At 35.0% G+C, this 26,188-nt stretch overlaps 2 protein-coding genes across 2 annotated transcripts in view; both read right to left on the minus strand.

Annotated features, from left to right (window-relative positions):
- Nucleotides 1-13,099: 13,099 nt before the first annotated feature.
- LOC105187298 (Kv channel-interacting protein 1) overlaps nt 13,100-26,188 on the minus strand; it is an 84,807-nt gene continuing 71,718 nt past the window's right edge. Inside the window, exon 5 of the mRNA XM_025298227.1 lies at nt 13,100-13,655. The gene's annotated coding sequence lies outside the window, so the exon portion shown is untranslated. The remainder of the gene's footprint in view (nt 13,656-26,188) is intronic.
- Nucleotides 19,763-20,582, minus strand: LOC112588409 (uncharacterized). The gene is made up of 2 exons (XM_025298228.1): nt 20,305-20,582; nt 19,763-20,230 (listed from the first exon to the last, which is right to left on the minus strand). Exons 1-2 carry the CDS (start codon nt 20,369-20,371, stop codon nt 19,890-19,892), a joined length of 408 nt encoding a protein of 135 aa, XP_025154013.1. The 5' UTR covers nt 20,372-20,582; the 3' UTR covers nt 19,763-19,889.

The following is a 26,188-nucleotide window of genomic DNA, read 5'->3' on the forward strand; positions in this document are numbered from 1 at the left end:
TCGTGTTGCTTCGTGCAAATTCAGGCATTTCTGCGAAGTGCAGCGCGAAAATGTAGCAAAAGTCTGCTCAAAAAAGCTCTCGGCCGAGGATTTCATTCCGCATACACGCGAAATTCGCAAATCGCGCGTTAATTTTAATTTTTTGTACGACACGCGTTGAGACGCTAATTAATACGCTGGCAGATTCGACATGTGTAATGTAATATTTCCCAAAGAAAGTTTAATTATAATATACAGTGCCTACCAAAAGTTCGGGGCCACCTAAATAATTTTTGAATGGTTTGAAATATAGGATTGAAATTTATAAGGATTCAATGGGATCACAAAGTCTATTATTATAACCACAAAAACACTCATCTTCGCATCTCCGGGGGCCGGGGGGAGGGGGGAGCCAAAAAATCTCAAACGGCATGTTGGGTTGAGTGAGGGCTCGTTCGAGAGGGCTTTCCGAGACGAAAACAACGCGAGGTCGCCGAGATCTCTACGATTTTTTTTCGCAGAGTTATGATCATTTGAACATTGAGATTTTGCGAAGGCCCACAGCGACAACAGAAGAAAGGTCAGGCTTCACGCGGGCACGCGCGTTCCTATGCGTGCGTGCGTGCGTGCGTGCGTGCGTGCATGCGTGCGTGCATGCGTGCGTGCGTGCGTGTGTGTGTGCGTGCGTGCGTGCGTGTGTGTGTGCGTGCATGCGTGCGTGCGTGTGTGTATGTGTGTGTGTGTGTGCGTGTTCGGCCAACTAAGGCAAGACCGCTAGCGTGTCCGACCAACTAAGGCAAGACCGAGTTAGGAACACTGGCGTATGTGAAGGAATAAAAACACTAATTATTTAATCAAATGTTCAAATTGATGTCCTTCGACAACTTGGCAATGTCTTAAACGAACGTAAAACGTTTCAATTACGTTAGTTAAAAAATCGGGTGTGATTGAATTTGAAACGTTCACTATTTTTTCCCGCAGTTCTTCTAAATTTTCGGACCTAGTCTCATAGACCTTTGTTTTCAAATACCCCCAGTAAAAGAAGTCTAATGGGGTCAGATCTGGTGATCTCGGTGTGCCTCTTCTACCAATCCATCGATCAGTGAAAACATCGTTTAGAATATTTCGAGCTTGCAGAGAAAAATGAGCTGGAGCCCCATCCTGCTGAAACCAAACATTGTGGAAAGCTTCTCCAGCAATATCTTGAATAGCCGGTATCACTTGGTTTCTTAGCAAATTGCAATAATTTTGAAAACAAAGGTCTATGAGACTAGGTCCGAAAATTTAGAAGAACTGCGGGAAAAAATAGTGAACGTTTCAAATTCAATTACACCCGATTTTTTAACTAATGTAATTGAAACGTTTTACGTTCGTTTAAGACATTGCCAAGTTGTCGAAGGACATCAATTTGAACATTTGATTAAATAATTAGTGTTTTTATTCCTTCACATACGCCAGTGTTCCTAACTCGGTCTTGCCTTAGTTGGCCGGACACGCTAGCGGTCTTGCCTTAGTTGGCCGGACACGCACACACACACACACACACACGCACGCACGCACGCATGCACGCACGCACGCACACACACACGCACGCACGCACGCACGCATAGGAACGCGCGTGCCCGCGTGAAGCCTGACCTTTCTTCTGTTGTCGCTGTGGGCCTTCGCAAAATCTCAATGTTCAAATGATCATAACTCTGCGAAAAAAAATCGTAGAGATCTCGGCGACCTCGCGTTGTTTTCGTCTCGGAAAGCCCTCTCGAACGAGCCCTCACTCAACCCAACATGCCGTTTGAGATTTTTTGGCTCCCCCCTCCCCCCAGCCCCAGGGGGTGTGGAGGTGGGTGTTTTTGTGGTTAAATAATAGACTTTGTGATCCCATTAAATCCTTATAAATTTCAATCCTATATTTCAAACCGTTCAAAAATTATTTAGGTGGCCCCGAACTTTTGGTAGGCACTGTATATCTCCGTGGCTAACTTTATATATAAATTTATATTAACAAGAAACCGCAAGAAGACGTACACACACACACGCGCACACCCACGCACATACACACGCATGCACGCGCACATGCAGATATTCACTCATTCACTTACTCACTTAATCATTTACTCACTCCATTCCGCCCACCCACTCACTCACTCACTTACTTACGCACTCACTCATTCATTCACTCACTCACTTATTCACTCACTCATGCATGCACGTACGCACATACGTACGCACACACGTACATAACACGCACACATATATTCATACACATACGCATACAGGATGTCTGACGTAAGACAGTATTAATTCACACGTGAAATTGAGCGCAAGAACCCTTATCATTTTGTAAACAATAACATGAAATTTCGTTAGTTGTTTTTCGATACATTGAATACAACTATTTTCTGTAAGCTGACATCTACAGAGTGCGCTCCTATTGTCGTACGTACTGATTTTTTAATCTTTTTCTATGGATAATTTGAAATTTTACGTAGTTATTTACAAAATGACAACGGTCTTCATATTCAAATTGACGTGCTCTACCTTACTCGCAAGGTGGAACGTCTTACGTCAGACACAATCTGTATATATGTCTGTGTATATATACACACGGGGTGTTTTAAAAAGATGAGAATGATGAAATATTTCGAAAAATATAAATTTCATAAAAAAAATGTTTTAAATAAAAGTTGTAAAGCTTGAAAATATATATTTACTTTACTGATCTTATTATCAGTTTGACTTCAAGACATCGCCAAAATCAGGATATGAATTTTGTAATTAAACTTTCCATTTTTTATTGCATATTTTTATAGCTCTTTTCGAGATTTTTTCAAAATACTATAACTTTATCTACTTTGGGTCAATTGTTTCGAAGTTATCGAACTTTTTATAATAAAATATTGATGAAAATCGAGATTCTGAAATACCTCAAAAAAATTAAGTTTTTAGCTGATAAAGATAAAATCGATTATTGATCCAGCTGATAAAAGCGAGATCGGTAATTAATTCAGCTAGCAAAGGCAAGATCGGTAATTGTTCCAGCATTAAAAAATGGTAGTTCCTATCTAACATAGTGACTGGAGTTTAATTCGATCTAAATTGAGATCTTAGGCTGCGGACTCAAATTTTAATTTATACTACTAAATTATATATTTATTATATAATTAATTTATTAATTATATAATGAATTGTATATTATATAATTAATGTATACTATCAAAAAGTAAATATTGTTCTGAAAACGAATATGTCATGAAAAATGAAGGTTATTACTCTTTGGGAAATTAGACTTAGAAGTTTGATTAAGTCTGAAGTAGATTCAGACTTAAAATCAAACCTATATAGCCGGAAAGAAAAGAGTTATTTTGGACATGACTTGGAAATAAAAAATTAAGACTCTCTTTTGAAAAACTGAATTTAAGCTCGATTATACCTCAAGTAGACCCCAAACTTAATATTTGACTCACCCATCAAATAGCTCTTTTTGAACTCAATAATTTTTGTATTAAACATTTTTTTCGAAAACTTATTTCCTTCGATTATTTATTCCTTCGATTATTATTTTGAACTCCCAATCTTCGCCAATCTTTAATATATTAGCATAAAAAACTTAGCATAAAACGATTTACCCGAGATAAATAAAATTATAATATTTTGAAAAAATTTCGAAAGGAGTTATAAGAATATACAATATAAGAACATGCAATATAAAATAGAAGTATTAATTTATAAAATTTATCTTAACCCTGTCCTGATCTTGATGATGCCACTAAAGAGATCAAACTGATAAAATCATTAAATACATCTTTTTAAACTCTATAAATTTTATTTAAAACATTTTTTTATAAAATTTGTATTTTTCGAGATACTCTGCCGTCCCCATTTTTTTTAGATAGCTTATCTGTACAGGGTGTTTAGGTAACTCATGTAGTTATAGCTAATAGAGATGTAGAACTGATTGAGATAAAAAAAAAAATCAAATACCATTTTGCGATATTTGTAATAATTGTCGAGTTATTAATTAGAAATTTGAATGAGCGCGCACCAAGATAGCATTGGAGGCGCATTACAGCCATTTGGACTATAGCGCGGCCTGGTCGATCTAACAACTATTGCCAGCGCGTAGCAAAGAGATGGACAATGCGTTACTCGTATCTTATCTCGCCGCTTCTTCGCCTCTCCGCGCGCCGGAAGCAGTTGCGTGATCAACTGTACTATAATTCAAGCGGCTGTAATGTTCCTTCAATACCATCTTAATACGCGTTTATTAGTCAGGTTTCTAGAATTAATAACTCGATAATTATTGCGAATATCGCAAAACGTATTTGACTTTCTTCTTTATCTCAATAAGCTCTATTCTTACATTAGCTAGGCCATATGAGTTATCAAACACTCTATATGTATCAATAATAATCTAAGCAAGAGCGATTGATGTAGCTTGGTCGGCCGGTCGAAACTGCGTCGCTTCGCTCATGTTCGCTTCAAAGTGAGACGACATCGATTACTCTAATTTTAAGGTATATACAATCGTATATCCTAAGGAACTAAGATTCTCTGCCAGTATTCGGTAGTCATTTTGCGATGAATCGCAGTGGTTTCGTCGCATCGTCGATTGCGTATGATCTTATTAATAGATCTCTTTGGTTGATTGCATATTCTCCGAATTCGTGTTCCAACCCTTAATGTAACATCACTTACAGAGAATTAATTTCTCAGGGGAAATGTAAAAACCATTTTACCCTAATTTCATGCGTTAGAATAATTTTTCTTTGAATATGAATTTACGTTCATCGCTAATTGAAAATATTGTTTGAGATTTGAGAAAGGAGTTCACGCTCATCATTCGGAACGCTCATCATTCGTTTGAAATTTTGCTATTCACTGTAAGTATTTATCAACTAATGACTCTATGTTCTTACTTTGAATTTGATTCATCATCATATTTTTTTCAGTTTCTTTTATATGTATAATAGAGATACAGAAATATAGCGTCTCCATATAAAACCAATATTCGTGTTTAAATGTATATCGGTACTTGTGGTGCAATAATCACGTCAATCAAGGAGAAAGAGACTCAAAGTAACTATGTTTATCGTATTCATCCATTGGAAAGATTTTAGTATATTCTATATATTTTATCGTCTCCCTACGAATTATATATAGGGTTGGGAAATAATGTATCTCTCATAATAATATTGTTATTATTACAAGATACTCCGTAAAGACTTGGTAATGACATTGTTTTCTCATTAGTAAATATATCAATAATGTATATACTTTGGATATCAATAACGAATGTAATCATTATTTTTATCGTTACGTCGTACACTAAGGCTCAAATATGTTTAGCTATTCTAGGTCGATGGTTATTAAAAATTTTCGATCAAGTGCATCCGTTTCTAGCAATGTGTTGCAGCTATTGATTATCAGACCATTATATGAAACACATATACAGGATGTACGAAAAGTATCGAAACTCCTTAATATCTCGAAAAATACACATTTTTGAAAAAAATGTTTCATATAAAGTTAGTAGGATTTTATAAGGCGCATTACATGGCAATATTATTATGACTTTGAATAGCGTTGTCAAGGTCACGTGAAGGTCATCTTAAATTTCTTAAATAGACCCCCTATTTTTCATTACAAATTCTTGTAGCTTATCTTGAGAGCTTTCCAAACACTATAATTAAATGTTTTCTTGGTAGGTACTTTTCGAGTTATAAGACTTAAAAGTTGCAGTACCGCCGGCATTAGCATTACCCAAAGTGTACCGCAATAGGTAGAGATTGATAGGATTTATATCTCTTTTGTGTGTGCATGTGTGTGTGCGTGTGTGCGCATGGACGCGCGACGTATGTCCTCATATGTACATACATATATACATATTTTTATTTAAGTGTACGTAAATATTGCTACATGTTTCTGAGCGTTTGCATTCATAATAAATGCTCAAATTGCTGGTTATAAGATCTGCGATGATCGTCCCACCTTCGCATCATTAACACGTTGAATGCTACGGGGGTCACCGATGACTGGCGCTCGATTTGCCAATGACGCCATGAGGATCATCGGTGGCCGGCGATTCTGAGCTTAATAAAAACGCATATTTCGAGCAGATGACAATACTTAAAAAATATTCAATATTATCATCGTTATCACAACAACCCCCTATAAGACCCCCAGTAAGATAAATGCATACTGCATGATAATATAGTTCACATTATCTGCCGTAAATAATATTTTGCACTAGTACGTATCGTATAACGAAAATCTCATTCCGGCGTCTTGAGCCGGTCATGTAAAAATCGTCCGGCATTCAACGTGTTAACAGTGCTATGCGTTCGTGCTCTGTAAATTTTGGCATGTTTATTGTTCGGGAGCGCACGGAAATTAAGCGAACACCAAGGAGTTTAGAAGATACAAATAAGAAAAGGTGGGACGATCATCGCAGATCTTATAACCAGCAATTTGAGCATTTATTATGAATGCAAACGCTCAGAAACATGTAGCGATATTTACGTACACTTAAATAAAAATATGTATATATGTATGTACATATGAGGACATACGTCGCGCGTCCATGCGCACACACGCACACACACATGCACACACAAAAGAGATATAAATCCTATCAACCTCTACCTATTGCGGTACACTTTGGGTAATGCTAATGCCGGCGGTACTGCAACTTTTAAGTCTTATAACTCGAAAAGTACCTACCAAGAAAACATTTAATTATAGTGTTTGGAAAGCTCTCAAGATAAGCTACAAGAATTTGTAATGAAAAATAGGGGGTCTATTTAAGAAATTTAAGATGACCTTCACGTGACCTTGACAACGCTATTCAAAGTCATAATAATATTACCATGTAATGTACCTTATAAAACCTTTGTATGAAACACTTTTTCCTAAAATGTATATTTTCCGAGATATTAAGGAGTTTCGATATTTTTCGTACACCTTGTATATAAACAGTGTGTTTGAGAAGTTTTGAATCAACTAATTTGTACAGGTGAAATAGAACAGGTGAAATTGAACAATAAAGTCATGTAAAATTTTCCAAGAATCGCAATGGTTATTAATTAAAACGTCTAAGCCAATGAGTGCACGGAAAACAGTAGACTGGATTCGACAAAAGTATAAAGACAATAGACAAGATAAATTACTTTCTTCTGAATACTCGTAGCAAAGAATTAGCTGATTGCATAAGGCGGGTCAACACATCCTTCCTTCAAAGGATCCAAGATCCTTTCTTCGTCTTCAATAACAAGATGCACTAACGTACCAACTATGCTTTATAGTTATGCACTAAACATCGGATCATTGTTATAGAGGACGATTATAAACAAAAGTTGATCATCATATTTTGCGATTTGCATGTATCCAACGGACACATTTTCAGTCGCGTGAAATTATTTGATACGCGTCGTGCTCCTCCGCGACAAAAAATGAAATTTACTCGAGAGAAGGACACCAATATAATTATTAATTATGATATTATTGATTATAATATATTATCTTACTAAGGAGAGAAAATGCGCGTGCCGCAGCTCGCACCTATACGAAATGATTTCTCGGGCATGTAAGACATCCGTCAAAAAAAGTGATTTTATGTGCAGTGTAAAAGTTATGGGAGACTGGATGTTTAGTGCATAACTATAGAGCAGCTAGTACGTTGTAAGCATAACTATAGAGCAGCTGGTAAATGCATCTTGCTGTTGAAGACGAAGAGAGGATCTTGTGTGTTGATTTGCCTCATGCAATCAGATGATTGTTTTTGCTACGAATATTCAGAAATTATTTTTGTCTATTTGTATACTTCTGTCGAGCCTACTGTCCTGCCTACCGTTTTCCATGCACTCATTGGTCAAGACGTTTTAACTTAATACCTATTGCGATTCTTGGAAAATTTTATACGATTTTACTGTTCAATTTCACTTGTTTTATCTGTACAAATTGGTAAAAAATGTCTCAGGCACCGTGTATATACCTGGCCTGTATAGGATGAGGCATCCAAAACAGGCCATCTGAATAACTTTGAAAATATGCAAATAGAAAAAAAATATTAAATAAAGAAGTTGTAGAATTTTAAGTGATGCATCATATAACCATACTACTATGACTTTGAACAGCATCATCAAAGTTACAGGAAGGTTACCTTGAATTTTTTAAATGAAAACCTTCATTTTTATCATATAAACTTTTCTTACCAATTGATTTAAATAACTTTTGTCTGAAACATTTTTTTATTTGCCTAATATTTTTTGAAATATTGGAAAGAAAATTTTGTAACTTTTTCAAGATTTAGCTTATGATATCTTGGTAACTATTTGTCGGAAGAAAAAATGAGGTACTAGAATCTTTTACTCTATTTGGTTTCAAGAATAATGCTATTACAATAATGCTCCATCTGTTATTAACTTGATAATTTTGAAATTTCCAAGGATCATCAAGTTAACAAAAGGTAAGCCATTATTATAACAACATATTTTTGGGGCCAAATAAAGTAAAAAAATCTAGTATCGCTTTTTCTTGCCACAAATAGTTAATATAAACCATAAGCTAAATCTTGAAAAAGTTACCAAGATTTCCTTAAATATCTAAAATAATATTAGGCAAATAAAAAAATGTTTCAAAAAATGTTTCAAGTAAAAGTTGTTAAAATTGATTGATAGAAAAAGATGATATAATAAAAATGAAAGTTTCTATTTAAAATATTTAAGGTGACTTCCATAATTTTAATGCTGTTCAAAGTCATACTGTTATTACTATGTGATGCATCGCTTAAAATCCTACAACTTCTATATTAATTTTCTTTTATATCTTGCATATTTTCAAAGTTATTTAGGTGATCTATTTTGGTTAGTTAGGTAAGTTATTAAATGCTTCATCCTCTATATACAGGGTATATGAGTTAGTGTAACAACTTTTTATCACATGATTTAATATTATCGATAATATTATAGTTAATCGCGTATAGATATTGCACGCATCGTGTCGTTATAAGCAAGTTCAGATGGTTGACTCCTCGGCTGCTTGAGCTAAAATCCTAGTATGAAAAAGTGTAGATATTTAATGTGGTAATGCATTATCAAAATGTAATAAAAAATAACATTATGTGAGTTTTAAAAGTTGCGTGTATATAGCGTGTATATTGCGTGTATATAGCGTGTATATAGCAGAGTAGATAATCGCAGCAAAATACGACTTTTACGTAATCGTGATATATTTTACATTTTTCTCTACAAGAACATTCTTCCAACGTTTACTCTTTCGCGTTTTAGGCTCGTATAGAAAAGATTGCGGGAATCATTGCAATTACAAGCATTCATACAGAACAAATATATTTGTTATATAAGTATAAATATAACATTTGTTGTATAAATGTAAAAGTGTCCCAGAAGGAAAGTATGCAAAATTGAGTTTTGGGAACTATTATTCAAATGAATAAATCTGACATATTTTTATGTATTTTGAGTTGTAAAATCTGGAAATGATTCTGTGTGATTCAAAGTACACAAGGAAAATAAAAGTAAGAAAATTATATACCCGGGAGTTTTAACGATTTCACGTTTTTCCGCACTTTTCTTCATTTCTCACGCTACAGGCGTAATCTTCACATTTTTATAATGCATTACCATGTTAAGTATCTGTACCTTTTCGTACTAAAATCTTAGCTCTAGCAGCCGAGGAGTGAATCATTTGAACTTGCCCATAACAATACGATGCGTGCAATATCTATATGCGACTCAATTAACTATAATGCTGTCGGTAACGTTAAATCGTGTGAGAAAAAGTTGTAACACGAACTCGTATACACCCTGTGTGTGTGTGTGTGTGTATATATATATATATATATAGATTGTCCCATTTTAAAAAACACACTTCGATAATATTTTAACGAAACATTTTCAGCAAAAATGTTTCGAACAAAAGTTGCATGATTTCATGGGGGATAAAAATAACTATATTATTTTATACAAATGGCACCACTTTCAAGATATTTATTGATTGTTACTTTTCTTAAATAAAAACCCCAATTTTTTATTACATCGTCCTTTTCTACCAATTAATTTAAAAAACTTTTATCTGAAACATTTTTTTATTTGCTTAATATTTTTTGAGATATTTAAGGAAAACTTGATAACTTTTTCAATATTTAACTCACGATATCTCGCTATTTGTCGGAAAAAAGTGGTACTAGACTGCTCTATTTAATTTCAAGAATATATTGTTATAATAGCGCCCTAACTTTTGTTAATTTGATGATTTTGAAATTTCCAAAAGTCAGTAAATTAACAAAAGTCAGGGCACTATTATAACAACATATTTTTGAGATTAAATAGAGCAGAAAAGTCTAATACCACTTTTTTTCCGACAAATAGAGAGATGAGTTAAATATTGAAAAAGTTATCAAGTTTTCCTCAAATATCTAAAAAAATATTAGGTAAATAAAAAAATGTTTCAGATAAAAGCTTTTTAAATTAATTGGTAGAAAAAGATGGTGTAATAAAATATTCGGATTTCCACTTAAGAAAAGTAATGATCAGTGAATATTTCGAAAGTAGTGCCATTTATAAACAAAATAGTATTGTTGTTTTATGTCCCCCTCGAAATCATACCACTTTTGTTCAAAACATTTTTTACTGAAAATGCTTCGTTCAAGAATTATCGAAGTGCGTTGTTAAAAATGAGACACCCTATATATATATATACACAGGAACGAATATTCTAAAACAAAGATTCAAAATTTTGTAAGAAAAGGAGTAAAAGTTGCAACAATTCGTTACTTCTTAAATAACGATAACAATTATGAGTTGCGTTTTTCAATAATTAGTGAATAATAGTAACAGGTTATTTTTCAAAAATGTACTTTCCCAATCCTTCTTTGAACATAAGAGAGATATTCGGATAAGCACTTTATTTTTAGCGACTCATTCTTCGTAATATATATATACCCGTGCATACACATCACGTACATTTATACAACGTGCACGCGCGCGTCTCCGTCGCATAGATTGGCCGTAACTCGACATATACGTTATCCAGGCTCGATCACAATGGATAAAACTGTGATTTCATCATTATTACTCGTTGTTATAGAAACGATCGCGGCCGTAGTCTTAGCAACGCGTGCGTATTCTTAATCCTCATGAAAGCCACGCCATTGCGACCGAGGTCTCCGTCCTTCATTCGGCAATGTTATCTTCTTTTCAATATTTCAACGATAATCCAGGCGACTGATGGGTTTCACGTTCACAAGTACGATGAATTTCATCGCAAGCGATTAGACGTAACGATTAATACGAATCAACGAGGATAAACGATACATTGAATGGAGTGAGTCGTGAAGTCCATGATTGGGGTATGTATGTGTATGTATAGTTAGTATATATAGAGTGCATTGAGACGGTGTTTGCTGGAAATAGTTGAATTTTTCTTTTAAATTTCACTCGTGAACGTTGTGAGTTATCCGACGATCCGCGCGACCATTTTATTGTGTAGTTATATATATATATATATATACACATATATACATACATATATACATACATATCATATATATATAGCTTACACACACACATACATACACATATATTCTGCATAAAACTATAAATTACTATTATTTCCGCTTACTTAAATATCAGTTAACTACGGTAGGTTGGTGTTTCATTGTCATCGATTTTGATAATTAATAATCTTTTTTTCTTTCCCTTTTTCCCTTTTTCATTCATATTCTCACTCTCACTTTCTCCTTTTTTCTCTCTATTCTTAGACTATTTTATTCGCTAGTCTGACATATATTCACACATTTACACACCTACACGACTCTTAAGTAACGGATATTAAAAAATTTATTCTTCGCATACACGCACGTATACCTACAACACTTTACACACTACGAATATTTAAGGAGTAAGCAAGCGATCAATATTCCTCGCCGGTGCTTCGGTATCGGCGATACAATTGAATGTCCAACGATGAAAATATGACGAAATTATCAATAAAAATAATATATGTATACAAAAAGAATATGTATATGTATTGGAAAAACGTAGTTTGATAAAACACAAAATATTTCTTGTATTATTCACCGAAATATTAATCAGTACTGTATTAATAAAATAAACGTCGTATCGAGATGTGCTAGCAACATTTTATTGTAAGTTGTTATAAAAGTTGGATATAATAAAATATTGATATATCATTGATAAAACGAAGCGACATAATCGACGATAAATATCGAGCGTCTGCATGACCCGTTAGAAACAATTGAGTTTTAAAGAGGAAAACGTACAACAAAATATTAACCTACGAATCTACCAACGAAAACACATATGCGTGATATCTATGACCGTCAACGATCATACGACTGATAATTTAGTCAAAGAAATCAACGCGTTAACATGTCATCGCATTGAAATCTGTAATCATCATCGTGCCTCTCGCTGTTACTATTCATGAGATATAGTATGTAGAGTATGTAGTAATCGCCGCAATTATATGATCGTAATATTAATTACTGTTAACCGCGGAAAGTATAATAAGTATAGAAAGGCAAGTGCGATGATCGTACAGGGGCGTTTAAATTAGAGAATAACCACGTCGAGTCCCCTTTCTTTTTTTGAAGACTATTGTAATTATACGCGCAGATAGATAAATATATGATTACACAATAACAAGTGTGTATAACAAGTCGATAAATTTCTCTGGGCAAAAATAGCCTGTATAATTTATTAATCTCGCATTAAAAAAAACACGCGTATATTTCTTTTTTTATATCACGGTCGCGAGGAAAAAAACAGATTTTGACACACAAAAATTATGTATGATTATAAAAAAAAAACGTATCATATATCTCGTGTGAATTTTTATATAGAAATATAATGATTTCAAAAGTTCAGCTACATCTCTGTGATATTGGTTGCGATAGTCCCCGAATATCTCCTATCGATTTTCCAATCTCTCGTGAACAAATTAGGATCGTAGAGATCGAATCCTATTTCACGCATTATATGGAATCCTCGTTCTTGTGCCATGTCTTCTATTCCGCAACTGCATATGCTCTTCTTCTTCAAAAGGCATGCCTTTTCCTTCGCTGTTTTTATTGTTTTTATCGTCGATGTTACCGTGGTTGTCATTTTGGAATTTCCTGACATTACGACTTGATATGAATCAGCTTGACATTTCAGTGTCTCATCTTCAGGATCTTCTCTCTCATGATGCATTGTAGAACTACTTTCGTGCTTATAGAGATCGATACCATTCTGTCGTTTCTTTCCGAACGTGTCTTCTCAGATGCTGCACTGTGGGAAATTGCAATAATAAGCAAGTGTACTTATCTCATTTATTAATAAAGTTGATCTTAAACTGAAATCCGCTCCGTCAATGACGTCAGATTGTGTAAATCCGCTTAATTTCTGCCAGAAATTGATGCCAATTATCGGTTCCACGATTGCCGAAATATATCCGGCTTTGTCGAAATATTGCAAAATCATCGCGTTCCATCGTAAAATCAAAATCCCAATGCTGGCGAAGCAGCGATCTCGTGATATTCCTTGTATTGTTGTTCTTAAAACAGATGAGCCTCCAGTAAGCTCTGTTAGTCTCTTGGCCGGCGAGGATAAAAACGACAACTTGCGCATCGTGCCTCCGTTTGTTGTTATTGCATTGCCCTAAAAGAAGAAAACCAAAATTTTTTGAAATCTAAAAGATTTGAAAGGACATAAAAATTTTGAAACTTTTACATATTAAAGTTCCTGTTTACCTGATTTGTGACGTTAGAAGTGAGAAAATATATACCAAAATTTTTGAAATCATATATTAAAATCATATATCAAACATCATATATCAAAATAAAAAGATATATTAAAAAAATGACAATTGCAATCGATCAAATAAATTTGTAAAATAATTCGTACACTTTCCTTTTCATTTAATAATCAATAAATTATTGTAAAGTTAAAGTTATAGAGTCATAAAGAAAAAGGAATTTTAAAAAGTAGGTTACATGTCATAGGAAATGCAACGCAAAATACATTCTAAAAATATTGATAACGTAGAGATAATCTTCAAAAACATAATGTTAGATAAACACATAATCACATGATCACGCTATTTTTCTTATAATTCTTATATACAGGGTGTCCAAAAAGGACCCAGTGTCTTGGATCGGTAAAATATCTCGAAAACCAAACATTTCAGAAAAAAATGTTTCGAATAAAAGTTGTATAGTTTCTAGGGAGACATAAAACAATTATATAATTTGTTTACAGATGGCGACACTTTCGAGATACTCACTGATCATTACTTTTCTTAAATGGAAACTCCAATTCTTTATTATATCACCTTTTTACCAATTAATTTTAACAACTTTTGTCTAAAATATTTTTTCATTTGCCTAATATTTTTTAAGATATTTAAGGAAAACTTGATAACTTTTTCAATATTTAACTTACGATATCTCGTTAACTATTTATACCGAAAGAAAAAGTGGTATTAGACTTTTTTACTTTATTTGATCTCAAGAATGTATTGTTATAATAGCGCCTTGAATTTTGTTAATTTGATAATTTTGAAATTTCCAAAAGGCAAATAAAAAAATGTTTCAATCAAAAGTTGTTAAAATTAATTGGTCAAAAAGATGATATATTATAATAAAAAATTTAGATTTTCATTTAAGAAAAGTTATGAGCAATGAGTATTTCGAAAGTGCCGCCATCTGTAAATAAATTATATAATTGTTTTATATCTCCGTTGAAACCATACAACTTTTGTTCCAAACATTTTTCTAAAATGCCTGGCTTTCAAGATATTTTACCGACCCGGGACTTTTTAGACGTCCTATATATGAGGGTAGTTTGAAAAGTCCTCGGCCTGACACAGAAATGATGCCAGCATCAAATGGCTATGATTTTTCTCAGATTTGACTCTTCACAAGGCTTATCGTAACGTTTCAAGCAGATACGTCTAGTAGTTCATTTGTTATGATCGAGTAAAGCAAATAAGTTGTGATGTTTGAAAAATGGATAAAGTCAAATGTCGTGCAATAATAAAATACTTCATTTTAAAAAGTTTACACCAACGGAAATAAAAAAACGAGCTAGATTCTATTTTGAGAGACTCTTCACCATCGTTTTTAACAGTGAAGAAACGAACTGCTAAATTCCAACATGGTCGGTCGTCCATTTTTGACGATAAACGTTCAGGTCGCCTGCTACGACTGAGGAAATCATCGAAAATATCCACAACGTCATGTTAAATGATCGACGAGTGAAAGTGTGTGAGCTTGCGAACATCTCAATAAATCGTGTTCACAACATCTTACACAAAATGCATGTGAAAAAGCTATCAGCGCAATGGATGCCGCATTTGCTAACGGTCGATCAAAAACGCATTCGAATGAACGTTTCTTAGGAGTGCTTGGACGTATTCAAACGCATTTAACAGAGTTTCTGCGACGATTCATCACTATTAATGCAAAATAAATTTATCACTACACACCAGAGACGAAACAATAGTCCAAACAATGGATGAAAGCGAGTGAAAATGCTCCAAACAAGACAAAAACAGTTCTATAAGCTGCAAAAGTAATGGCGACTGCTTTTTAGGATTCGCAGGGTGTGATGCTTACAGACTATCTAGAAAAAGGCAAAACTTTCAACAGAGAGTATTATACAGCATAGCTGGAATAACTGATGACGCTATTAAAACCAAACGTCCTTATCTGGTAGAGAAAAATGTACTTTTTCATAACGATAATACACCCGTTCACAATTGTAGTTGTAAAACTCTATGAATCGTGTTTCGGATTGTTGCGACCGTACCAGATTTAGCTCTTAGTGACTTTTATCTGTTCCCATGAAACATGAAGAAATGGCTCGCTGGAAAGAAATTCATTTCAAATATGGAGGTCATCGCTGAGGAGAATGTTTACTTTGAAGGATTAAAGAAATTGTATTGTACGGAAGATATAAGGAAGTTAGGATATCGTTGGTCTAAACGTGTTGGGTTGAAAGAAAACTATGTTGAAAAATAAAAAAGAATCATGTGTTTTCTTTGTCAGATCGAGAACTTTTCAAGCTATCCTTGTATTAGATTAGCTAATAAGTCTTCCCATTTTTCCAATAAATAGTGTTAAAATCACGTTTAATAAAACAGGTGATAACTTCACGTATGCATATACAGGTTGCGTGAAAAGTTCGCGGAGCGAAACTGAAATAGAATACTGAAAGAATACCTAATTCTAAAAATGATTTTATTCTTCAATATAGTCTCCATTAACTTCAATACACTTGGCCCAATGACTCTCCAATAATTTTATTCCATCGCGGAAGTGTGTTTCTGGAAGATCTGCGAAATATGCCTCTACGATTGCTATAGCTTCTTCATTCGACAAAAAATGCTTTCCACGGAGGAATTGTTTCAGGTTTCTGAACAGATAGAAGTCGCTGAGTACCAAATCTGGCGAATATGGTGGATAATCAAGCAATTTGTACTTCAATTCATTGAATTTAGACATTGACAAAACACTTTTGTGAGCAGGTGCGTTGTCTTGGTGAAAAATGATTTGTTTGTGCTGCAAACCAGGTATTTTCTTACGAATTTTTGCGTCCAATTGATCCAAAAGGTTACAATAATATTCAGAGTTAATTGTTTTACCTTTTTCCAGATAGTCAATTAACAAAATCCCTCTAGCATTCCAAAAAATTGATGCCAGAACCTTTTTTGCCAATCTTTCATGCTTTGTTTGTTTTGTAGCTGAACATCCAGCTTCAGTGCACTATAAACGTTCCTGTTTCAATTTAGGACCATGGTGATAGATCCAAGTCTCATCCATAGTTATAAAACGACGCATAAAATCGGTTTTATTCTTCTTAAAACGATCCAAATGACGCTAAGAAATTTGCTTTCGAGCGAGTTTTTGTTGAATTGTTAATGTATGCGGCACCACTTTTCCAAACACCTTTTTCATTTGTAATTCTATATACAAAATATGCCGTACCCGTTCATCTGAAATGCCTATGGTATGAGTAATTTCATGCGTAGTCACACTTGGATCTTCAGAAACAATAACATGTATTTGCTCAATGATTTCTGGTGTTGATGCGCTTTTTGGACGTCCACTGCGTGGATTATCTTCAATGCTTGTACGACCACGTTGAAACTCAAGTGCCCATTTACAAACCATTGTTTTTGAAGGAGCAGATTCCCCTAACACATTTACCATCTAGGAATGAATTTCCATTGCCTTTAAACCTTTTTTAACAAAGAACTCAATCACTGCATGCTGTTTCAAATTTTCCATTGTAAACAAATATACTGACACGTTAACTTCAATTGGCTTGTAAACACAGAAAGAGTTGACAGATGGAAATGAAACCTAACCTAGGTTCATGTGAAAAATGATTCTATATAACCGACTACAATTTATAATTCTATCGTTTACTTATATAGGGTGTCCCATAATTGTAGGACACGAACTCCATAGCGGCATAGAGCTAAGCGGGAGGAACAAAAAAGTTTTCTTTCATTTAGCGATATCTCACATAGTTTTTTAGTAATAACCGTGTAAAGTTTGGCGTTTGTCACGCCCATCGCGACCTATAGACGCTCCGCGGCGAGCTGTGTGCGTCGGAGCTGAGCGGTAAGGCGGCATGTGTTGACCGCCGCGCCGGCGATGGCGATTTGACGCTTTGACGCCGTCGGCGCGCGGCCAGGCGATGATGAACGCGTCGCGTGTACGCTGCAAATCTAAGCAGGGTTGTCAGGTTTTTGATACATCAAGGCGCCAGTTTTGGCAACCAAAAGCGCCACATAGCGCCAAACTTTGAAAACGTTTAAAAACATATTACAGGACATATAAGACAGATTTTATGGATCTATCCGAAAAAGCTCTTAATCGTAAATATTCTATTATTTTGTATTTTTCTAGTATGCTGTATAGAAAAACCGAATAAAGTTTAATTAAGTCCGGTAGTAGTAGTACAGTTAATACGATATTTTTCAGTTGAAAGGATATATGTGGGGAAAGGATAATACGATATTTTATTTTCCTATGAAAACATATATTACTTTTTTTAGTCTTACTTTTTTATATAGTCTTAGAAATAAAAGATTCTATATTCTATATTGCACTGATAATATTATAGAACATATCACATATTAAAAGAAAACTAAAGAACAATATCATTGTTTATTATACAGTGCATTTAAGATGCATCTTATTCTATAATATATTCTATAGTATATTCTTTAATACAAAAGTCAATATCATCAGTCTCATTCACAGCCTCTATAGTATGCAATCTTCCTCGTATTGTTTATCTTCAAGCGCAGTTTCATTTTTACATAAATACATATGTTTATTAAAATTTTCCAACATTTGCTGTGTGCAAATAAAATTTCTACAACAATATTGGTTGACATAACAATGAGACTTAATAGTGAGTAAAGCATTTAACATTTCTGTTGCTATTCTGTTCCTTATTTTGTCTTTCGTTACATTCATAATACTAAACATTCTTTCAACCACTGCATTTGATATCGGCAAACTTAAAATTTTCAAGACATATTATGCTATTGTATTAAAAACTAAAGAATTTCCAGCATTTTTATGTTGTGCTACAATAGGCCAGAAAATAAAACTATTTTCATATATATTATCTCCATATAAAAGATTCCAGTTAACAGAAGTTAATGAATTGTATTCAACTTCAGCTGTACTCAAATCATTTGCATTAATAAATGTATCAATTAGGGACAGATCACAAAATTTTGGTCTGGTAGTAGTAGAAAGACAGACTTTTGGATTTAAAAGTTGCATGCCTGTAAATAAATCAATATTAAGTGACAATCTTTTAATTAATTCTAATAATAATTTTTTAAGATAATTACCAGCTCGATGTTGCACGTTATCAATATCACTCTTTGACAAATTCATTTTTATATTATGATAGTTTTTATAATACTCAATCCCGAAATCAATATCATTTGCTTCTACATATGCAAGTTCATTATTAACATTCTTTACAATGTCGTTAATGTTTTTAGTAAATATCGGTTTTAAAACTTTTTTAGAAATAAAGAAAACAAGTCTTTTTAAGTCTTCAATTGCGTTTCCTATTTCCACATAATTCGACTGAAAAATACAATTTACATTATTTATTTCATGAAGAACGGGCTTAATAATAATAAAATATAAATAATTAGTCTCATCATGCAGCATATCGTTGAGCATTTTTGCTGTATAACATTTTTCTTTATTCACAACAAATCTGAAATGAGTTTTTAGTTCATCATAATGTTCTAGTAATATATTTATTACGTTATATCTGCACAGCCAATGTGTTGAACATAATTGTACAAAATTGTGAAAAGGTTTTTCACCGTTGTTTAATATATCATATAATTTTTTATATTCTATTCTCCTAAGAGAACTATGGCTAAACCATGCATAAACTCATCTGCAAAGGAAATCTAAATTTGACGGTAAAACCTCAGCTGCTTTAGACGATGCGTTATTAAGCGAATGACAAATACATCGAACGAGTTGAAGTTTAGGGTTATCTTCTTTTAATCGTGCGTATAAAGAATTATATTGTCCGCAAAGATTATTTGCATCCATCAGTCCCTAGTCCAATCATATTTATAATTTTTAATCCACAATTTGTTAAGAATTCTTTTAATTTTAAATATAAGTTACTAAGTCGCGGTCACTCGTTCTACTTCAACTAACCCTAGAAAACAGACCAAAATTTTGCTTGTCCTCTTGCTAAAATAACGTACACAGATACATAAATATTTAATTGTTGTTACATCTGTGCTTTCGTCGACTATTAGAGAATAAGAACTATCTCCTATATCATGTAACTGATCTTTAAAAATAGCTGGAGTAATGACTTTTTTAATTAGAAGTGAACACTTAATACGATGAAGCTTATAGACTTATTTTTAGAAATACGATTATATACATCTGTAAGATGATCAATATGTATGGATGAGTGAAGTGCGATGTAAACAGCTAGCAATAATTTAGTCTTCTTGTCGTCGTTTGCGATAATAGTAATATGACTCTTGTCTGTCAGTTTTTGTTGCTTGATATCTGGCACAAGACTCTTCATATTATTTTTATGCGTTGCACGTTCTGTATGCCTGAGAAGGTCACTCTTATGTGCTCTAATATATGACTTGCAAACTTTACAGAAAGCATTGTGCAAGCTATTTTCTTGAGTGGCATCAATTAACCAACCTAAAAGCCAAAAATGTATAAGTTCTTAAAACTTCCAAAATATATTTTCAATATATCAATATTACAAAACATACCTTCAGCCCATGATTCCTTTATCCATTGGAGGTTAAATTGTCGTATCTTTTCAGTTCTTTTAGGCATGTTTTAGGCCCAACGGGAATATTGTTAATGGAAGACGCACAGAAATAAATATGCCTATTTTTTTCTTTTTGTAAACAGTGTCCAATATCACAACGTCACATGATGCTTGTTTTTGTGCTGAATCGTTCGGTTTATTTTATTTTTTCTAAATGTTGGCAGCAAATTAACCGAGAAGTGTTCCGAACTCATAAGGTCTGTTTTTTTTAGCTGCATTGCTGAACTAGTGCAATAGGTTAGAGTGAGAAAAACTATACTTGTCTCATTCTAACCTATTGCACTAGTTCAGCAGTGCAGCTAAAAAGAACAGACTTATAGCCTATGAGGAGTTCGGAACACTTCTCAGTTAATTTGCTGCCAAAATCTAGAAAAAAAAATAAGCCGAGCGGTTACGGTTCGGAATACACCCAGTATTAACTTGTAAAAAATACAACGAGGAGCCATAATTGCGCCAAATATTTTTTTCAAGGAGCCACAAATGCGCCAAGCGCCAAATTCAAAAATTTGTGCGCCATTTCGACTTAACAAGGAGCCACATTGGCGATATGCGCCACACCTGGCAACCCTGAATCTAAGCGTGTTTTCTCTTTGCCAAAAGTGTGTGGAGCACACTTTTGGGTTGCAGGCGTTAATTAAACGTTTATTAAACACGACGACAAATGCGAATTAAACGCAATTATGCGTGTTAAAATTACTTTTTCGCGTAGAAATACTATCATTTCCACACCACCTATGAGGTAGATAGCTTGGTGCGTTTTTTTTTTACGTGGTTTCCCCAGTAAGCCTAATTCACGGTTACTGATTAGTGTAGTAACTGTTCGAAGTGCCTTCCTCCAACTTGTAAGCAGAGTTCAGCTCTTCGTGTTATCTCTTGCATCGCACGGTACGCCATATCCGGTGCGATGGTAGCGAAGGCCGTAATAATTGCTGCACGTACCTCCTCTTCTGTACCATCGCGCCGTTGCTCGACTAAGGATTTGACGTATCCCCATACAAAATAATCGAGAACGTTCAAATCCGGCGACCGTGCCGGCCAAGTGATTGGGCCACCGCGACCCATCTACCTGTCCGGAAAACGCATATTTAATATTTCTCGCACTGCACGCGAAGAGTGCGCGGGAACCCCGTCGTGCTGGAATATCATAGTTTCGCGTGCGCAGAGAGGAACGTCCTCGAGGAGAAGAGGTAGCTCGTTCTCAAAGAATTCCGCGTACCTCTGCCCATTAAGACGTGGCGGTAAAAAAAATGGGCCGATCTAAAAATAATTACCACATTTAAATAATTATACGCTTAATAAAACATGTTCTGCATGTTGCAAATTACAAGAATACATACTACTCTGTCCGCAATTACTCCTGCCCACACGTTCACCGACCACCGGTATTGAAAAGCGCATTGCCGAACGGCGTGAGGATTCTCGGATTGCCACAGCAATGTGTTGCAAGAATTAAACACGCCGTTCGGTGTGAAAGTCGCCTTATCCGTCCACAGAAAACGGTCGGGAAATGATTGATTTTGCCGACACTGTGCGAGGAGACCTGCACGTATTTCACGTAGATATATTAACATTTTTTAATTTAGTCCTTTATAAAAATAATAAACATACCTGCACAAAAGTGCGCTCGCGGTGCTTCATCACGTGGAAGTAATTGTTGCATGCGTCGATAACGGTAGGGCCGCAAATTATTTTGACGCAAGATGCGATGCACCACAGATTTGGATAAATGTAGGCGTCTCGATAATTCGCGCACACTACATCCGGGATCGTTCTCGATCTCGCGCCAATACTCTCTCCTCGTCGCGGATCGAATGCAGGACGGGTGCACCAGCGCGAAGTTTATGGACCGGCAGGAGACTCCCCGTTTCCTTTTGCTCGTCTTACGCAAATTCTAATAGTATTTCGCGAAGGATGCCGCGCGCGATTAGGATATCGCTGTGCGTTGTTGAAGATCGTTTCTCAGATGTTCAACTGTTTTTCTCTATCGCCTACAAAAAACGTTCTTAACGGCAGTAGCTTCTGTGAAGTGTTCCGCGCATCACAGCCTTAAAACAATAGATTTCACAGCGGAAGAATATTTTGATATGTTGATGTGCTACGCGAGGGCGGATTATAGCGATCATGTCGCGGCGCGTCTTTACGCACAGCGATATCCTAATCGCGCGCGGCATCCTTCGCGAAATACTATTAGATTTTGCGTAAGACGAGCAAAGGAAACGGGGAGTCTCCTGCCGGTCCATAAACTTCGCGCTGGTGCACCCATCCTGCATTCGATCCGCGACGAGGAGAGAGTATTGGCGCGAGATCGAGAACGATCCCGGATGTAGTGTGCGCGAATTATCGAGACGCCTACATTTATCCAAATCTGTGGTGCATCGCATCTTGCGTCAAAATAATTTGCGGTCCTACCGTTATCGACGCATGCAACAATTACTTCCACGTGATGAAGCACCGCGAGCGCACTTTTGTGCAGGTATGTTTATTATTTTTATAAAGGACTAAATTAAAAAATGTTAATATATCTACGTGAAACACGTGCAGGTCTCCTCGCACAGTGTCGGCAAAATCAATCATTTCCCGACCGTTTTCTGTGGACGGATAAGGCGACTTTCACACCGAACGGCGTGTTTAATTCTTGCAACACATAGCTGTGGCAATCCGAAAATCCTCACGCCGTTCGGCAATGCGCTTTTCAATACCGGTGGTCGGTGAACGTGTGGGCAGGAGTAATTGCGGACAGAGTAGTACGTATTCTTGTAATTTGCAACATGCAGAACATGTTTTATTACGCGTATAATTATTTAAATGTGGTAATTATTTTTAGATCGGCCCATTTTTTTTACCGCCACGTCTTAATGGGCAGAGGTACGCGGAATTCTTTGAGAACGAGCTACCTCTTCTCTTCGAGGACGTTCCTCTCTGCGTACGCGAAACTATGATATTCCAGCACGACGGGGTTCCCGCGCACTCTTCGCGTGCAGTGCGAGAAATATTAAATATGCGTTTTCCGGACAGGTAGATGGGTCGCGGTGGCCCAATCACTTGGCCGGCACGGTCGCCGGATTTGAACGTTCTCGATTATTTTGTATGGGGATACGTCAAATCCTTAGTCGAGCAACGGCGCGATGGTACAGAAGAGGAGGTACGTGCAGCAATTATTACGGCCTTCGCTACCATCACACCGGATATGGCGTACCGTGCGATGCAAGAGATAACACAAAGAGCTGAACTCTGCTTACAAGTTGGAGGAAGGCACTTCGAACAGTTACTACACTAATCAGTAACCGTGAATTAGGCTTACTGGGGAAACCACGTAAAAAAAAACGCACCAAGCTATCTACCTCATAGGTGGTGTGGAAATGATAGTATTTCTACGCGAAAAAGTAATTTTAACACGCGCAATTGCGTTTAATTCGCATTTGTCGTCGTGTTTAATAAACGTTTAATTAACGCCTGCAACCCAAAAGTGTGCTCCACACACTTTTGGCAAAGAGAAAATACGCTGAGATTTGCAGCGTACACGCGGCGCGTTCATCATCGCCTGGCCGCGCGTCGACGGCGTCAAAGCATCAAAACGCCATCGCCGGCGCGGCAGTCAACGCGCGCCGCCTTATCGCTTAGCCCCGACGCACACAGCTCGCCGCGGAGCGTCTATAGGTCGCGATGGGTGTGACAAACGCCAAACTTTACGCGGTTATTACTAAAAAACTATGTGAGATATCGCTAAATGAAAAAGGACTTTTTTGTTCCTCCCGCTTAGCTCTATGCCGCTATGGAGTTCGTGTCCTACAATTATGGGACACCCTGTAGATGCCGCTCCGCGAACTTTTTACGCAACCTGTATAACTTAAGTTAATATTTCAGTATATTATTAAGAAAAGAAGTATGGAAATTGATTGTGTTGATTATGTTTGGTATAAGTTTAGAGATGTAAGGAAATGAAGTGCATCGTCGACACATTATGCTTTATTATTATTTTCTAAAAATGCGGTGCAAACCGGAAAGAAAATATATATGACATACAGAGAAGAAGCTATAAATAATTTACTGCCTCAATTTAGTTACGAAATTTCATACAGAAAATTTTTCAAAGATGCTACACTTTTGAAAAAACCAACTAAGATTGATGATATCAAATAAAGACACTAGTGAAAAATAAACCACATTAAACGACTCGGGAGATTGAAGAGATACTCGAAATATAGCGTTAAAACTCATTTCTACAAACATGGGTATGCGAATCGTTGCGATATTTGGATACCGCAAGTTAGATGCATTTTTCCTTATATTTATAATTCAAACAGAGAAGACAACTCGACATATTGAAATCAACAAATTCAATATATTGTTTTTCTTTTTTTCTTTTAGACGACTAACAAAGAATACATATAAATGTCTCCCTTTAATTTTGATGAGCTTGAAATATATTGTAATCTAAATCAGAATAAGGGACACAATTTTTTTATAGGTGCTCAATTAGCCTTTTAAAGAATAAAATACCACTTTGAAGAAATCGGTATTTTTCTTTCGGAACATATACTATCAAATTATAAGAAATAGAAAAAAATTTCCGAATAAAAATTAAATAGTTTGAAGAATACTTTATAACGGCGTTTTCATTTTGTTAATGTCAAAATTTCAAACATACTCCACTATTTACCAATTTTTTTTCATATTCCAAAAATTTTATTTGTACGAAATGAAGTTATTTTATGCCGAATCCAACTATTATATTAATGTTACTTTCCAACATACGGACTATTCAAAAAATAGGTAGGAACATCTTTATATAGGGTGTCCGGTAATTAGCTGCCAACCTAAAGTGTGAAGGTAGATTGGGTTAAGACAAACATAAAAGTCCTATACTATGGGATTCGCAATAATTATCGAATTATTAATGACAGAAATCTGAGGAAAGAGAGAGTGGAAGCGCGCCGACATAGAAGATAGAGAAGCGTTACAGCTGCTCAGGCCACAGCCCAGTCGATTCAGAAACTGTTGCCGATGCGCGGCGAGGGGAAGGACAACGCGTCGTTATTCGTTGTTTTATCTCGCCGCACCTACGTACTATATACTCTCTAAAAATGAATTTTTATTTGTAATAAGTTTATGTCTATTTTTTGTACTATTTAACGTAACTACGACGGAAGCGATAACAGAGTTGCAATAATTTCATAGTATAAAAGTGATTATATAGGAGAAAAATTATGAGCACTAGAAAAACCTGTAAACTTTTCTTTTTAAACAGAAATCTAACAAAGCAATATTATATAAGATATTTTCGACATTGCTGTAATTGCTTGCGTTTGATATAAGAAATCGCTTTGTATTCAACATTTCTTTCATGATCATCATATATGCAATATGTATGAACCATAAATAAACAAAATAATATGTAAATAAATAATATAAACATACATAAATAATACATATACAAATAAATAATATAGTAATAAATAAATAAATAAAATTATAATGTTTGTTAGTATTGCATTCTATTATTATATATTTTGTATTCCATGATATATACTTTATTAATAATATGTACTTAATGATATATACTTTATTAAGTAACGTCTTATACATGCGATTATTAAATTGTGGGAGGATAATGTCTAACAGTGCTACTATATGCGTTGAATATTTTTCCGGACTTATATAGCGTTAATAAATATAATTAATCTTGCTATGTATCGCTTCTGTCGTAGTTACGTCAAATACTACAAAAAATGAATACATAAACTTATTACAAATAAAAATTCATTTTCAGAGTGCATATATTTCTTTTTATAAAAAATTTTACAAAATATGGGAATATATCA

This window comes from Harpegnathos saltator, unplaced genomic scaffold (genome assembly GCF_003227715.2).
Source record: "Harpegnathos saltator strain DR-91 unplaced genomic scaffold, Hsal_v8.6 scaffold211, whole genome shotgun sequence".
NCBI lineage: Eukaryota > Metazoa > Arthropoda > Insecta > Hymenoptera > Formicidae > Harpegnathos > Harpegnathos saltator.

Excerpts from the sequence above, each read along its gene's own strand:
- LOC112588409 (XM_025298228.1), bottom strand. The coding sequence starts at position 20,371 with ATGCCTAAAAGAACTGAAAAGATACGACAATTTAACCTCCAATGGATA. Across the intron at positions 20,231-20,304 it reads AAAGGAATCATGGGCTGAAG|GTTGGTTAATTGATGCCACT; the intron begins GTATGTTTTGTA and ends TTTGGCTTTTAG.